At 36.0% G+C, this 17,276-nt stretch overlaps 1 protein-coding gene across 2 annotated transcripts in view; it reads left to right on the forward strand.

Annotated features, from left to right (window-relative positions):
* GABRA1 (gamma-aminobutyric acid (GABA) A receptor, alpha 1) overlaps window positions 1–11,676 on the forward strand; it is a 50,316-nt gene extending 38,640 nt beyond the window's left edge. For both annotated transcript variants that reach the window (XM_005870575.2, XM_014543174.1), the window contains exons 9-10: window positions 3,879–4,081; window positions 8,814–11,676. In XM_005870575.2, the coding sequence (XP_005870637.1) occupies window positions 3,879–4,081; window positions 8,814–9,125 (515 nt within the window). In that variant the 3' untranslated portion in view covers window positions 9,126–11,676. The remainder of the gene's footprint in view (window positions 1–3,878; window positions 4,082–8,813) is intronic.
* The last annotated feature ends 5,600 nt before the right edge of the window (window positions 11,677–17,276 follow it).

A 17,276-nucleotide genomic window follows, 5' to 3' on the forward strand; every position in this document is an offset into this window, starting at 1 on the left:
CTGAGTATTTTTATTGCAGACTCTATTCTATGAAAAAAACACACCTACACTATCCTATTTAACACTAAAAAGTAAAGCCTGTGTACTATTATTATCCTTGTGTTAGCAATAAGAAAGCTAAGAAACTGGAGATTAAGTCACCTGCTCAAGGTCAGAAGCTATGAGGTGAAGGAGTGTGGAGGAAGACCCAAACCCTTAGATCCACAGTCTGTGCCCTTAATGACATGCTGTACCCCCACCAGTGGGCTACCCTGTTGCAATGACAAGACATGGAATGGGGTTCTTGTGGGCAACATCATTTGTTTGTAAATAACGACCATATATTCATGGGTGAAAGGTGTGGTTACCAAGGTTCATTCCAGAAATATCAGCTGGGCACAATGCTATATTTAAGACCCTTAACTACAGAATAAAAGCCTTAAGAAGCTTAAAATCTAAATTGGGGATCATTCATATGCAAAGATCCTCCAATAATATACAAGGTATGAGAAAATCAGTTATCTCAGAAAAGAAGCAAGACTCTACTCCAAGTGCCCAGAAAAGACTATTCCCTTCTGAATGTTGCAAGGTGCTTCTAGGTTGGAAACCACCAAATCTTTGCTCTGACAATAATCTAAGAACACAACTAAATCAAGATCCAGAAAGAGTCAGCTACCAAGCAAAGGCGATCACTCCAAACATTCCTTATCACCATTTGTCAATATTAACCAGCTTTGACACTACTTTGTTAGAAATGAAGACACTAGCTTCTGTGTGCATATGTAATTTGAGCCCCCTTTTTTTCCCACAAGAATTATTTTAATTAGAACACATAAGATATTTCATTATATCTTATGCAGAATGAATCCAGCACTACAGTGAAAAATATGTTTTTTAATGTCATTTTCCCCACTTTACCCCCAACATATCTGATCCTTCCAGTTTGGAAACTTTCTAAAACATTTTGGACTGTTTTATAAATGAAAAACTTTGCTTTAAAAAAAAATACTTATCCATTTGTTTTTAAAAACCTTGCTTTTAACACTTTCTTTTTTTAAAATATATTTTATTGATTTTTTACAGAGAGGAAGGGAGAGAGATAGAGAGTTAGAAACATCGATGAGAGAGAAACATCGATCAGCTGCCTCCTACACATCTCCCACTGGGGATGTGCCCGCAACCCAGGTACATGCCCTTGACCAGAATCGAACCTGGGACCTTTCAGTCCACAGGCCGACGCTCTATCCACTGAGCCAAACCGGTTTCGGCTGCTTTTAACACTTTCAACAATCAGGCAACTCATGACTTTTTGGTGAACATAACTACCTATGCATAACCTTGGTTATGGCAAGTATTTCTGTCTATCAAGTTTTATATTTCTAATGTTTCAAGCTCAATAAAATCAAAAATACAATTTTCTAAGACCTTTAGCCTCTTAACATTTATTTAGAACACATGTTTCTATTCTTTTTTTGTCTGAACTCAGCATATTTCTCTGAGCTGTGTAAGACGCCTGAGAGGGTCATGGGTATTTAAAGAAATACAAGAATAAAAAAAAAAGTTGTAATTTATGACAGCTTACTAAAAGGCAACCCAGGCTATATAACAAAGCTGAAGCCTGTTTTATGTCTTAAACTATCATATTTTTGACCTTCCATGCTCACATTTGGAGGAAATGTGGTCATGGAATTTTGCTGCCAGACAGAGTCAAGTTTTAGTTTTAATCTGTTTTTCTAAGCTTCAGTTGCCAATAAAATGTAAATATAATTAATGTCAAATTATACTGTTTAAAAGATTAAGTGATAAAAATAAAATATGTAAATTGTCTGGCTTAGTACTTGGAACTTAAGAGATGCTCAAAACACTTTTGTTCTTTTCCCCTCCCCTATAGCAGGAATTATAAGAACAGGCACACACACACACACACACACACACACACACACACCTCTTTATGCATTTCTTCACTGCTTTTAATTTATGCATGCATTTGATTTAAGAACACCTACTCCCGAATTCCTTATGCTGCTTATAAAAACCAAAACTCACAAAAATAAAGAAATGAATTCACTATAGCATGAATTTATCCAAAAGGACTGTATTTGTCAATAATGATAAGTAATTAATCTTGCCCTAAGTAAATATCAGGCTAAGTGCTAAACACTTTACTACTGTATTGTATTTAATAGTCACACACCCCTCTGAGTTAGACTTATTGAAATTAATTTGCAAAGAAATAATTATTTTTAAAGAATGAGGCAGAAGCTCTGAATTGCGAGGCAATTTTCCCAAGGTCACCCAGCAATTATAGAACTGAGATTTAAAACTGGGTTGCTCTGTTTCCTAGATACTGGTATTTAGTTACCTTGCTATTTTCTCAAGTTAATATCAACAGGTACATTTGAGGGCTGTTTCCCAGCCAATATTCTTTAAACCATTCGTTGGTTAGGGAATATAGACAAGGCCCCAGAACTTTCTGTAACACCATCAAAGTTCAAAGTAATAACTATGACTCGATAAAAGTCTCAGTGTTCCTTCTTAATCCTATCACTTTCTAAAATATTTGCCAAGATTATCTACCTTGACATTCATGGAAAACTAGGAAATACTGGATGGTTTAAAGCAGTTCGTAAAAATTAGCCACCCCCATCTCTGTAGTCCTACCAATTCTCTGAAAAGTCATCAAATGGGGGGAATTATAGGTATTAATTTTAGACCCATTCGAAGATAGCATCTTCTATGGCAATAATTTATTTACATCTTTAAAATGCTTGTACATATTACTACATTTTATCCTCAAATAATCTTGTGAATGATTGTGTGGAAATTTTCCTCTCTTAGAACTTCAATAATGATATAGACAGTCAAGAGAATGAAGTTTCGGTCATGCCTCCACAGATATGAAGACTGAGCTCCCTGGGAGTTAATTCACTTACTCAGGTCATGGAGTGGTCAGGTTGAGAGTAGTCATTGGAACAGTCACGATTTTTCCACATCATGCAGCCTGAGTCATCCTTACTGGATTATGTGAATTTTTAAATACTCGAATGGTTTATACGGAACCTTGCAATAGACTAACTATACAGTGCGTTATATTTAGTAGGCTGGTAATATTAATTTGTTAAGTGAACATTAATGTATATCATTATTCACATACCAACTCATATAATTATATAAATTAACTAAAAACAACTGACTTAAAGACGGCATTGGGGCAGCAGTAACAGAAAAGAAAAGATTGTGGACATTTAAATCTCAAATTGTGTTTAAATTTTGGCTTTGCTCCTTCTGAAATGTATTACCTCAGGCAAGTTACATGCAACTTATTTCAGGAATTTCTTCAAAAGAGTGGCTACTTCAAAAATCAGCACAAAAAATAGTATAAAAACAGAAGAGTTAATAATGTAACAAAGTATTATCTGAAGATAATTTAGCTATCTATCACTTATCAATCAATACACTATTATCTTCTCGGTTTATACATTTGGGGTACACAGGGAGAATACCAAACAGAGCTGAGGGTTCAGAGCTTTTTTGTGGATCAGAGATAGTGATCTATGCTTTCTATTTCAAAGAGTTGGAGAAAGTGAGAGACTGTTATTTCCTTTTCTAACCAGGACACCACGTTCAAGATGCCCATTTTAAAAAGTTCGCTGTTTTATTAACAGCTCAACAGCAAAGTAGTTTATCCCTAGAAGAGATCCCCTTCAAATTGCCATTCCATCAACTGCAAATTACACTGGTATTGAATTAAAACTCATCCATTCCAGACCAAAATGTGATGAACAAGAAAACTTGTACTCTGGGGTACTGTGGCTCTCCCTCTGTACAAGTAGCATGACATCCAGTGATGCCATTGTGTAGTAGAAATTGACAAATTCACTTAATTTCTTTCTTTACAGGAGTAACAACTGTGCTCACCATGACAACTTTGAGCATCAGTGCCAGGAATTCACTCCCTAAGGTGGCTTATGCAACTGCTATGGATTGGTTTATCGCAGTGTGCTATGCCTTTGTGTTCTCCGCTCTGATCGAGTTCGCCACCGTAAACTATTTCACCAAGAGAGGTTATGCCTGGGATGGCAAAAGCGTGGTTCCAGAAAAGGTAAATGCATTAATATCCCCTGTGGTATAGCACTAATATGTCTTTTTAAACATATTAGATGGCATGTTTGGACTTGCGGAAATGGATGAAGAATGCAGAGAGTGGTTAATGAGGATTGCAATTCTTATATCATTAATGATTAAGTGCTATGATAATTTAATTCTTGTTAAAGAAAGTTGAATGGACAGATGTGCAGAGTAGATGCAGAAGATAAAGGAGACAAAAATTAATATTTCTACTCAAATATGCTTTTCTATGGCTTCAATTGATCTTAGAAGAGTTTTAACAAGCCTGATATTAGGAGCAAATAAACTTACACATGGCATTATAATTTTTATAACTTGAAAATCATAGGCTTTGGTTACTTTTTAAATGTAATCCCTTTGGTTATAAACATCATTACTATAATGCCTCAATTTAACTGTGTTTGCAAAATGCATTATTTCCAATTATCAGTGAAGCAAAGGGCAGGAAACATTTTCTCTTTCCTAAATAGAGGCTTGCTTTAAGGGTCATAACACAGAGAAATGACAGAAAAATGTAGAAAACTATCAAGTCAAGAATATCACTCAGCCCTAGCCAGTTTTGCTCAGTGGATAGAACATTGGCCTGTAGACCAAACGGCTCTAGGTTCGATTCTGGTCAAGGGCATGTACCTTGGTTGCAGGCTCTTCCCTGGCCTGGGCCCTGGTGGGGGCTCGTGCAGAAAGCAACCAATTGATATGTTTCTCTCACATCAATGTTTCTCTCTGTCTTTCCCTCTCTCTTCTACTCTCCATAAAAGCCAATGGAAAAATACCCTGGGGTGAGGATTAACAAAGCAAAACAAAACAAACCAAAAAGAAAAGAAAGAAAGAAAAAAAAAAGAGAGACAGAGAATATCACTCAGAACCTATTTTAGAGTGGATTTGAAAACAGAGAGGCTATTTCTACTTCTGATTTTTGAAGGAAAAAATATATCAAAATGCAAGTGAGTCTTGGGACAGTAGGAAGAAGAGCAAGTCAGAGACAGAGGCTGTAAGACCTCTAGAAGTAATCTAGGAGGATTCACTCTTCAGCAGTTTCCCCGAATTCCACTCCATTGAATGCTATCTTCTTGTGATGGTCCCTGAAAATACAGCTCTATGATCAAATACAACTGAAAGAAAATATGCTGTTAAGGTAAAATTCTTTTAGATTTACCCCTCAGCAACAGATGAGTCAGCTCAACACCCCAGTGCGCTACATAAGTAAAAGCAAAAGGGTTCTGCACAGGATGTACTATCATAGCCAAAGTGTACCAGAAGCAGGCCCTGAAAATCCAGCCTGCCTTGAAACCTTCTTGCCCAGTATAAACATTCTTTGAATTTTCAAACCAAGAACTTTGACTCAGGTTGAGTAGAGAGAAGAGACAAGATACAGGGACTGCATATATCAGCTGGAGAGAGAGCCATGAAGGTGGAGACAAAGTTAATTGTCAAATATGTGCCTTTGTCATCCATGGCTCCCTTTGTCCTAGACCAGAAGGGCAGCCTGAAGGAGAGAGAGCCAACCCAGGGGACAGGTTATCCTAAAACACTGAGAATTGTAAGACAGCCCAGAGATAGAGCTGCGAAAAATTTCTAAATGTACATCTTAGAATTACTGACATATTCTACTGAAATTATTCAGGATGAGTGATATGCAAACATGGGTGACATACAGTGAAAGTGAGGTGCAAGCATTGGGAAAGTTGCTTTTCTAGTTTACTACTTTCTTTGCATGCTGTGAGAGACCAACATCTTTCCGATTCTGGCTCCTAAGTATCAGCTGTTACTGACTAGTGGTTAGATGAATGGGAATTTTTATGGAGACCATGGAATTTTGGTTGAGGCATTGGTGAGCTCATAGTTCTGATTGTTATTTATTCCATTCTGACCCCTACATTAGTCTTTCATGTGCTATGTCTCAAAGAAAATATTTTAATCTCTATCAATCTTTAGTCCATACTAGTGAGTATAAATGTATGTACTGCAATACATCTATATGTAATAATACATCTACATTTACATCAATCATTATCATTAAATAGACAATATTTTCTATAAGTTATTTATGCTTCTGTAAAAATCTTCCCGCAGGCTCTGACAGTTTGATTTGCTTATTCTAATCTAGGTCTCATCTTGACATTCAGAGATGAAGAAGAATATATTTTTTCTGATACTAGGTTAATGTTTCTAGGAGAGTTAAATTTCCAATCCTTAACAAGGTGCAATTTAAAATTCAAAAGAACTTTCCCACAGGGTCATCACATTATCCAATGAGCATACAGCAGCCTGCTTATAACCCATCCTTCTATGGTTAATTGCTGAAAGAAATGCCAACTTCTTAAAGAACGTGGGGGAGCTCAATATTTTCAGAAATTAGTATTTCCCAATAAACCAAACAGTAATTTCTAAATATTCTATTCAACATGATGTTGCAAAAAAAAACAAACACCAATACAAAACACTTAATTTGAGAATTTTTAGTAGTGGAGTTATGATAAATTGAAACAGGAAGAGATGACATCTCCATGAACTTTTTCTTTAGAAGATTATTTATTTCAGTTTGCCTAATAGGATGTCTGTCACTCAACAAGTTTTGGTTACACTGGAACCCTTGGCCTCACTTCAACACCAGAGTACATTATACATGTTATCTAAAGGGCATAACAAGCTGTTTAATGTATCTATAATATTAAAACTCTCATTTTTAAAGAACTGAACTCAACATAAGGTCAATTTGGCTCTTTAACGATGTTGAAATAAATCATAATCTCTTCCTGACCTGTAGTCATTTGGACTACATTCAGAGAGAATCACTTTCACTTAATTATGGAAATTTCTGTTCTTCCTCATAAAGCTTAACCAATTCTGCCTTCACTGAAAAATGAGTGTATATTTGGAGAAAGTGGCCTTATTTTAATGGAGTAATACTGGAAAAAATAATAATATATTTGTTTTTAAGTCTCAAAATAGTTTAAGGATTTGGAGAGAAAAAAAAAGTAGCAGACAGGGCACATAGCTGGAAAATAAATAAATTTACCTGTTAAAATTCCTGACTATTGTGTCTAGTGAAAAGCATCAGGTCTTCTAGAAGTAATAATTTATTCTGATTTAATAATTTAAAAATACAAATTATTCAGAGAGTACTGCATCTGGTGGTTCAAGTTTAGGTTCTCATCGATGGGTAAGTTTTTGCGATGTCAATAACCAGGTTCAAATCTTGAGAAATCCTAATCAAAATATGAGACTGTGTCCAAGACACTGCACTTTAAAAAATGTTACTAGTAAATTACTGTACAAAAAAGAATGAGAACCATTCTTTTAGACTATCGCTGTCCAGCAGAAATATAAGTACGTTGCAAACATCAGCCAGATATGTACTTTGAAATTTTCTAGTAGCTTTATTTTTTAGGTATAAGCCAGTGGAATTAAGTTTAATAATATACTTTAGCCCATATATAAAAATATTATCTTTACAACATGGAAACCATACAAAACATTATTAAGGAGATAGATTTCATTCTTTCTTTCACACTAGGTCTTCAAAATACTATGTGTATTTTATATTCTCAGCATGTATCTAATCAGACAAGCTACATGTTATTGCTCAGTAGCCACATGTGGCTATTGGCAATTGTATTGGGCCACACAGCTATAATCAATGATTTACTCAATTTTTTTGGCAATGTCTACATGACAGAAACCCTAAGAAATGCTGCAGTTGTCAATTGTTGCATAGATGTCATTGATGAGCAACTAACATTGAACAAGAATTGAATTCTGGATATTCTCAATAATTCTGCTTTATCATTTGCCCACCTGAAGCCTGGGGAGAAGGAGCAAATAATACTAACTGGCTCAGCAATTTATTGCTGCAAAACAAACCACCTGGCAATGGCAAGGTACAGATCCTAAAACAACAACCAAGCATTTGGGGCTGAGAACAGCCCGGGGGTAATCCCATTAGTCTAACCTGGGCTCACTCACAGGGTTGCAGTTAACTGCAGGCTCCAGCAGGGCGAGAAGACCCACAGTGGCTTCTCTCTCAGGTCTGGGGCCTGCTGCTGGCTTGTCTCTCACCTGGTCTCTGTCACTCAGTAGTCTGGTCCAGGCTTCTTCATGTGGCAGTGGCATATTTGTAGAAGGTCAAGGCTGAGGTTGCCAAGCCTCTTGAAGTTAGGCTCCTACACTGCAACAGCATCACTCTGTCCAAAGTCACAAGTCCATTCTAGATTCAACGGGTCTGGAAATAGAGCATAGGAAAGTGGGGAAAATATTGTGTCGGCATTTTTCCAGCTTAATTGACACAAGTCATTGGGTAAGTTTAAGGTGTAAAGTGGGATTGCTTTGATACATATACATATTGTGAACTGATTACCACCGTAGCATTAGTTATCATCTCCACTCATTGCATAGTTACCATTTCTTTCTGTAGTGAAAGCATTTAACATCTATTCTCTTAGCAACATTCAAATATATGATACAGTCTTATAAGCTATAATCACCATGCTGCACATTCTATCTCCCAACTTGTCAATCTTATGACTGGATACGGGTATCTGCAATTTTAATTTACCCCAAAAATACAGTCATAAATTACATTTCTTAGATTTTTAAATAAAGCACAGATTTAGGTTCCAAAGTGAAGGTCACTTTTACTCAGCAACTTATAAACATGCTTATCTCACAGTTTACCGAACAAACTGTTTTTACTCTTTCTTTTATAGCCAAAGAAAGTGAAGGATCCTCTTATGAAGAAAAACAACACTTACGCTCCGACAGCAACCAGCTACACCCCTAACATGGCCAGGGGTGACCCTGGCTTAGCCACCATTGCTAAGAGCGCGACCATAGAACCAAAAGAAGTCAAGCCAGAAGTCAAACCTCCAGAACCCAAGAAAACCTTTAACAGTGTCAGCAAAATTGACCGCCTGTCAAGAATAGCCTTCCCGCTGCTATTTGGAATCTTCAACTTGGTTTACTGGGCTACCTATTTAAACAGAGAGCCTCAGCTCAAAGCCCCCACCCCACACAAGTAGGTCCTTTTATTCACATTCTGCTGTTCAGTCCTCTGCAACGGAAATTGCTTTCTGTTCTCAACGCGGTAATTCCCATCTGCTTTATTGCCTCTGTCTTAAAGAATTTGAGGGTTCCCTTATTTCCATAATTCCTACAAGAACACACCCCTGTCCAGCAGTGCAGAGCAGAGCAGAGAATACAGCTGAGAGACAGGATTCTGAGAGTGAGAACGAGAGAGCAAAAACAATCACAATGGAAGGAGACAGAACGAAAGGGAGAGGGAAGAAGGGGGACATAGTTCCCAAGATAGGAGGTAAAGTAGAAGAAAAATAAAACAACTGTAACTCTAGATAATTTGTAGATATATATTTCCAAATATTCTAAACAAAGAAGATACTATATATGTCAAAAATATTTTTATGTGAAGGTGTTTAAAAGAAAAAAAATTATAAATGTTTAATGAAGAAAATTTTCAAAGAATCTATATCTTTATTGCACAAACTATGGTATGCTTACATTTTTGTTTTGTTTTTTAAACCGATGGATAACTTCCATATTTTTGTTTCCAAAGCTAAGGACCCCCATTCTTTCTCCTGTTATAAATGCCTAACATGCTATTTTGTTGCTAAGTGCTATTTTAAAATTCATAGAGGAGCAGTTCCTCCTTGTAGAGCACATTTCGTCCAAAGGAGAGAAATGTTCTATACAGGCTATTTTCACTATCATCTCCACTTTTATCTCTGGACTTGATGAAGAATCATTTTAACAAAAACATAAATACTCAATAATAGCCCAAAATTTTGAAAATTAAATAAAATAATTAAAAAATATTCCCTTTCTCATCATGCCTATTTACAGATAGCACATGGGTTCCATAAATCACTTCATTCCCTTTATAAAGATGTTTTAGAGGGGCAAAAATATTTTGCAAGCTCTAGAATTGTTGAATGTATTTTATATACCGTACATTAAAAGCTTTAGATTGAAATCTATGACTAGTGAACAAAAATAGAATATATAAATTATCTATGTACATATACAGCATGAGATTGTACATTTTTTACTTTTTTTTAAGGTTGTGTTCTTAAAATAGTGTGTAAGACTCACCGCTCTTAGCTGTTAGAATGTTGTTAAGTGCTATGGAAATACCTTTAGAGCCTGCATTTAAGATTAGAACAGCTTGCAGGAATCAGGTGGAACTTCAAATATATGGGCATAAAGTTCATTTACGTAGAGAAAGCTTATAATTGCAAACTGCTGTCTGGCGTACAGTAGTAAATCAGTTGCTATCTGCTCCAGTACTGCCACAGTTCCCTAAATTAGACTCTTGTAATATAGAAACGAAATGGAAAATCATTAGTGAGAGCGAGAAAATCAACTGTATATTACCGCTATCTTTGCTGATATCAACTATTTCGATGTGCTGTACCATATGTAGCACCAACTATAAAAATTCATGAAAGAGAATGTACAGGAAATAGCTTTTATTGAGTAATGTTATTTCATTTATACTGTAGCAATATATTTGTAGGTATACTATGTAAGGGCTTTAACGACAAGAGGTTCATTAATACTCCCTATGAAAGTTCTAGGCGGTTTCATTACTTCCCAGATGTTTTAGAGATAAATATTTATGCAGAAGGTATTTTTGAAGTCTCCTTTTTGTCCGATAGGGTTTCAGATTTATTTAAAATTAGCATCCAGAATCCACAGTTCATGGTCTAAGCAACACATTTAGGGTACCACAACATAAGCCTGTCAGCCTAATTGCCAAATGAGACAGTATGGTCCATACCCAGGTTTGGAGCTATGTCTTTCTCAAAAAGCTGCTATCCAATGATGTAGGAAAATACACTATGTTTTCCTAAACAAACTCTGGTTTTCTTTTTAAATGTGCTTTATTGTTTGATTTGGTCCTGCTGAAATTCCATGAGCTAGGCCAATAAAGGCTGAAGCAAGGGTGTTCATCCTCTGGTATCGTGTGTAGATATCATGTATAGAAAATAAAGTAAAATATGGCTCTAACTTCTATGTTACTGTTTATCTTGTTAGTTTTCTGTGTCAATCTAATGTGTTTATTAAGAGTATTTTATCTTCCAGACTCGTCATGACTAACGTTTGGTCTGTATTTTGCTCATTAGATGTGAATATTTCTTATTAGTCAGCTTCCTGCTATGCAATGATGGCATTTCTCTCATTTCTTAGTTTGTTAGTATATGTGGATAATATTCTATTGTATTAATTGATTACATAATTTATGGAAGACAAATAATTCTATGTAGTTTTTCTACAGTGCTTTGCTAAACCATGTAATACTAGGTAAGTCTTCCTTGAATATAAAGTTACGCTCTTAAAGAGGACAGTTCCTGTTTATTACCAGGAATATTTTTAAAGATGACACTGAATGTTTATTGCACATTAGTGCAGTGAAGTGGCAATAAAACCTAAGATGAATTGAGGTTGTTTATCGCAGATGCATGTATTGCTTTACAGCGTTTAGCAAAAGCTCTTAATTTTATGTCATACTGTATTCTATTATAATAATAAAGCTAACATTATTAAATAACAAGATGGAATGCCTGACTGTCTTTTCATATTATCAAAAGGACATGCTGTTTCCCTATTTTAAAACATTTTCAGGTAGGAGTACCTAAAAGTGCCAAGTGTTAGCAGGGTTCTAGGCTATAGAGAAGGTTTTTGAAGATGTATCAGTAGTATAATCCCACTGGGGATTGAGCCCGCAACCCTAGCATTTGCCCTGGTCTGGAATACAACCATGACCTCCTCATTCATAGGTCCACACCCAACCACTGAGCCACACCGGCAGAGCTAACCTATCATTTTTAATGAATCACTTTAAAAAAGAAAAATTATTAAACACTTGGTATCTGGTGTTACTAGTAGCACTTCAACTCAAATTTTATAAAGCATACACAGAACAGCATAAAAAATGCTTAAATGAGAGTAGAGTCTGGTCATATCTATTGTTAATACCGAAAATCTGTTGTTGTTGTTTTTTAAATCTACTCTAAAGAGACTCTGGTTTAATTGTTTTTGGGGAGGAATCTGAGTATTGTAGTTTTATTTAAAAGCTCCCCAGGAGCTGTTACATTCCTTAATGTTTCTATAACCACAAAGCCAGACGGAAGTACAGAATACTTATAATTACTTGAAAGACAATAGAAAAGTCATTTAAATGACAGGCATAAAATTGTACCTGGTTTCTACAGACAAGACCATGTGAGGCAAAATCTTTCTGTGTCAATGATGGCCAGGGGAAAACAAAGTATATCGTACTTCTACAGATAAAGTATGCGTCTTCCTAAAAAGTTACTCATGACTTATTAGCAAAATTAATACTTTTAAAATCCTCCAACTCACTTGACTGACTCAACCAACATAAAACCACCCATTATAAACTAGCTAAACCATCACATGCATTGACTTCTTGGCTCTCCTAAAAATGAACCTAGTGAACGATGAATATTTTGGCTATCCAACTCCACCCATGCCGGGGCTCACCATAGTAATTATCTAAGGAGTGGAAACAAGGATGGACTTGGCATGATTGCTGGCCATCTGTTTGAATTTCACTATACTTGTTTGTTGAGACCTTCTGTTGGATGTTTCTAAAATCTATCCAGCCCTTATGAACAGCAAGAACAATTATCTCACCTGATTACATTATAGCCACAATTCGGTCAAATACATGGACTCCAAATGTGAATGTAGTTTAACTACTAGTAAACTCAATTCTACCAATATTGCTGAATCCCTACCCTGTGTTAAGCATTGTGCTAGAATATAGGGATGTAGAGACAAGCATTTCATGGCCTTTTTCATTAAGGATATCGCAGTTCTGATGGGAAAGAAAGACAGAGAATCAGGCAAAGACAATATAAATATTGTGAGAAAAGTACAGGATAAGAGACACATAACAGGGGTTCTTTGCTATTCTGCATAAGGTTACATAATAGAATATATAGGAACTAATAATATCAAAATGAAATAAAATATAAGAAGTGAAATGGCCCTGGACCACAAGTCAGGGACTTGGATATAGCACCAGCCCTAGGAGTTTCTAGCCATTTAATCCCTGACTAATATTTGAGACCCTTAGATCCTTCAGTTAATGTGGTAGGTCCTGAGATGACAGAGATAAAGATGACAGTATGCTTGGAAAACTCATAATTTCATGGGGAATCCAAGTGAACCTGAAGTTACAACACTTTACACTAGATGTACAACTACCAATAAATAGGGATTTATCCTTGCCTAGTGGTATGAGGAAAGTCTTCAAATGAAAGTGTTAGCTGAGCTATGTTTTCAAGGATGATTCAGCATTTACCAGGCACTTTAGTGTTGGGGTTGGTTGCTGGTGATAGGGACAGACCTTGCATTCAAATATAATACGTTAAAACTGAACTCAGAGAGTCACGAAGATCTCACTCATTTGTGGATTATAATGAACAACATAAACTGATGAACAAAAACAGATCCAGAGACAGAGAAGCATCGATCAGATGCTCAAACCTCAGAGGGAACTAGACCCAACAGGACACTAAAGGAAGCGTTGGGGATTGTGGAAAACAGTGCAACCTCTCCCTGCAGCCTCAGGTCCAGCTATTTGGTGCCACAAGGAGAAAGAAGCTGTGTATCACTACACTAGCATACTCTAATGTTACAGAAAAACATTTGATATTGAAATTCTTTCTGACTCTAATTTTAAAAGAACTCTGTCAAGCATAATATATGAATTGGTTGAAAGTAGCTAACTCAACTGATTAGTGATCTCTGTTTTCAGAATGTCTATGCAGATTCACACATTCATGTGAGCATCATTAACTGATCAGTTATGTTTGGTGTTAGGGTTATTATAGAGAAAGGTAAGGTGGTCCTCCTCATTGTTAGTTAGCAAACTTAAAAGTGATATTTAAAACAATGCTAATTATCTAAATTTTCAAAAGTCACATTATTTGTCAATAAAACATAGTATAAAGAGAAGTCAAAGTTTCCAGAAAGTTGTAAAATATTAAGGTTCATTTTGGTTTTGTTAATAATTCACCTTTCTCAAACTCTAACAGGTCGAAAGGATAATTTCCTCATTAGTAGTTTATCAAAGTATAATGCATATTACTTTTTTTATGCTTACCATAGGCAGTGCAATTACAAAAGGAGAAATTCATATAGGTCTGTTGATTTGCCTAAAACACTGAAAGTGCCCTAGGCAGTTTGGCTCAGTGAATAGAGCATCGGCCCACAGACCGAAGGTTCACGGGTTCGATTCTGGTCAAGGGCACATACCTCAGTTGCAGGATCCATCCCTGCCCTGGTCAGAGCACGTGCGAGAGGCAACCAATTGATGTGTCTCTCTCACATCGATGTTTCTCTCCCTGTGTCTCTCCCTTTTCCTTCTACTCTCTCCAAAAATCAATGGAAAAATATCCTCAGGTGAGGATTACCAAAAACATACAAACAAAAGAACACTGAAAGTGATGTTGCCAGATTTTTTTAAAAATGTGCTCATTATAAAGCTGATATTTTCAAAACTCATCTTTTATTTGAAAATAAACTTTTGCTTTATTTGAAAAAGTAATAATCTTATAAAATATGACATACTATATGAAAAGAATAGACATTTCATATCAAAAAGAACAGTCATCGGAGTAAGGAAAAGTCATCCTAAATAAGCTAGAGATGATGAGGTGGGCCGTGAAGGGCACTTTGGTGTTCTCTGATACTCTTTGGTATATTGATATTCTGCCGTTGTAGCAGAGAGAGCAAGGCCACTAGAATCAGAGATCTCGTTTTATATACTGACTTGGCCTACTGAGCAGTTCCTTCTGAACTTCAATAATAATGTGGACTTTCTAGAATGACAGAATAAAGACCTGAGCAAATCCACTCCCCAAAAGCAAAGACTTGACAGGTTTTCTAAAGCAGTAATTCCAGGATTATACAAATCAGCCAAAGCCATTCAACAAAGTAAGCAGTGTTTATTCAAAAAGCACTACTGAAACTTTTGTAAGAATATTCATATGAAATGTTTTAACCTGGGATTTTACTCAGCACCCTTTCTGCTCCATTTTTGCAATAATGTTACCAGGGAAGGACAAGCTGTACAGGCAAAAACCTTCACCACCGAGGGCTGCTTACTTCATTTGGGGCCAAGTAGGCTCCAGTTCCATACCCATGGAAACTGGTGGAAACAGTGGCAATTTTACCTGCAAATGAACAGGAAGGCCAATACTGAAGGTAAGCAGAAGTTACTGATGTGAGTAAGCAAAAGACTGGCAGAGAGCCAGAAATGAAAATCTAACAGGGAGATGAGGGAAGTAAGGCATCCATAGAGGGCTAACTTCAAAAAAAGTACACTAGTCTCCCCTTATCCACAGTTTCAGTTACCTACAGTCAACTGCAGTCTGAAATAGTATTGGAAAATTTTGGAAATAAACAATTCATAAGTTTTAAATTGTGCACCATTCTGAGTAGCATGATGGAATCTCATGCTGTCCTACTCTGACTGGCTCGGCATGTGAATCATCGCTGTAGCCCCTCATCCAGTGTAAGCAGTTCTACACTATACACTACCCACCGCTAGTCACTTAGTAGCTGTCTGTTATCAGACTGGTTGTCAAAGTATTGTCAGTGCTTGTGTTCAAGTCGCCCTTATTTGACTTCACAATGGCCCCAAAGCTCAACGGTAGTGATGCTGGAAATTCAGAGATGCCAAAGAGAAGCTGTAAAGTGCTTCCTTTAAGTGAAAAGATGAAAGCTCTCAACTTAATAAGAAAAGAAAAAAAATCTTGCTGAGGTTGCTAAGATCTATGGCAAGAAATGAATCTTTTATCCATAAAATTGTGAAGAAAGAAAATTCTGCTAGTGAGAAAGAGCACAACCACATAACTTTTAATATAGTATATTCTTGAATTGTTCTATTTTATATTAGTTAATAACGTTAAACTCTTACTGTGCCTAACTTATGAATTAAACTTTATCATAGGTATTTCTGTATAAGAAAAAACATAGTATACATAGGGTTTGATGTTATCTGTGTGTTTAGGCATCCACTAGGGAGGTCTTGGAATGTTCCCCCCACCCCCTGTGGATAAAGAGGGACTACTGTATAATAATGAAGCTCAAAGGATGAAATAAGCTATGTTCAAATAAAACTAAAATATTATGACAATGATATACTAAATAGGGGATCTCAAGAAAGATATATAAATAATTTAAAAATTAAATCCAGAGGGAATATCTGGACTTGGAAATAAGAATAATTAAAGTGGTTAAGTTACTAGAGGAGCTCAAAAGCAGATTTGAGGTATTATTTTATTATTTGTCTGTGGCATCAACCTTCCCTACAGCTTATGTTTATTGATTCATTGGTTTCATTTCAGAAACTAAAATAATACATGGATATGAGGAAGGTAGTGGGGAAACTGAAGATTTAAGCAATAAAGTCTGACTTTACTACCATAAAATATTGGTTGTAAAAATAGAAAGGAAAAAGAGAGATAGAAAGAAAAATATATGCATTTTACTGACAATGACAAGGAATTAAAAAATGTCATTGAAATAAACTTAGAGATTTCACCTCATGCAGTATAAAATCAGTAACTACAATAAATTCTAGGAAATCTTTGAAAATTAAATGTCTTTGTCCTTTAAAGAGGAAGCTCAATTTCAGACATTATAAATGAGACTATATCCTCCTCTGTGCTTTATAGAACAGCTACTCATAGGTCCAGCAACACTAGCTCCTGCTATCTGTAGCTATCTCCACTTTGCCCACTAGCTCTAGTGTGCAACTGATGTAAGAGCAGAGAAAGGTTTCTGGATATTATAAATTTTTACAATCCTGAAAGATGAAGTATAACATGCTCAGAAGGATCTAGCTTTGGAGGGTGGCCAATGTGAATACTACAATGAAACACTGCCTCAATGTTCATAACAGTGAAGGCTGTGAAACCACATTGTTGAATATAATTTGGATTTCTGAAATCATAATTATCTCAGGGTGAGGGTTGCAACAGGCTCTCTTCAAATTACTGTAGAGTACTTCTCTTTAACAAAGCTATTCAAGTACTAAAAGATAAACATTTAAAATTATTTGTAGTAATATTGGTGGTCCTTAATAGTAATATTTTTGCAGAGACTACCATGAGGTG

The sequence above is a fragment of the Myotis brandtii genome, unplaced genomic scaffold (genome assembly GCF_000412655.1).
Source record: "Myotis brandtii unplaced genomic scaffold, ASM41265v1 scaffold32, whole genome shotgun sequence".
Taxonomy (NCBI): domain Eukaryota; kingdom Metazoa; phylum Chordata; class Mammalia; order Chiroptera; family Vespertilionidae; genus Myotis; species Myotis brandtii.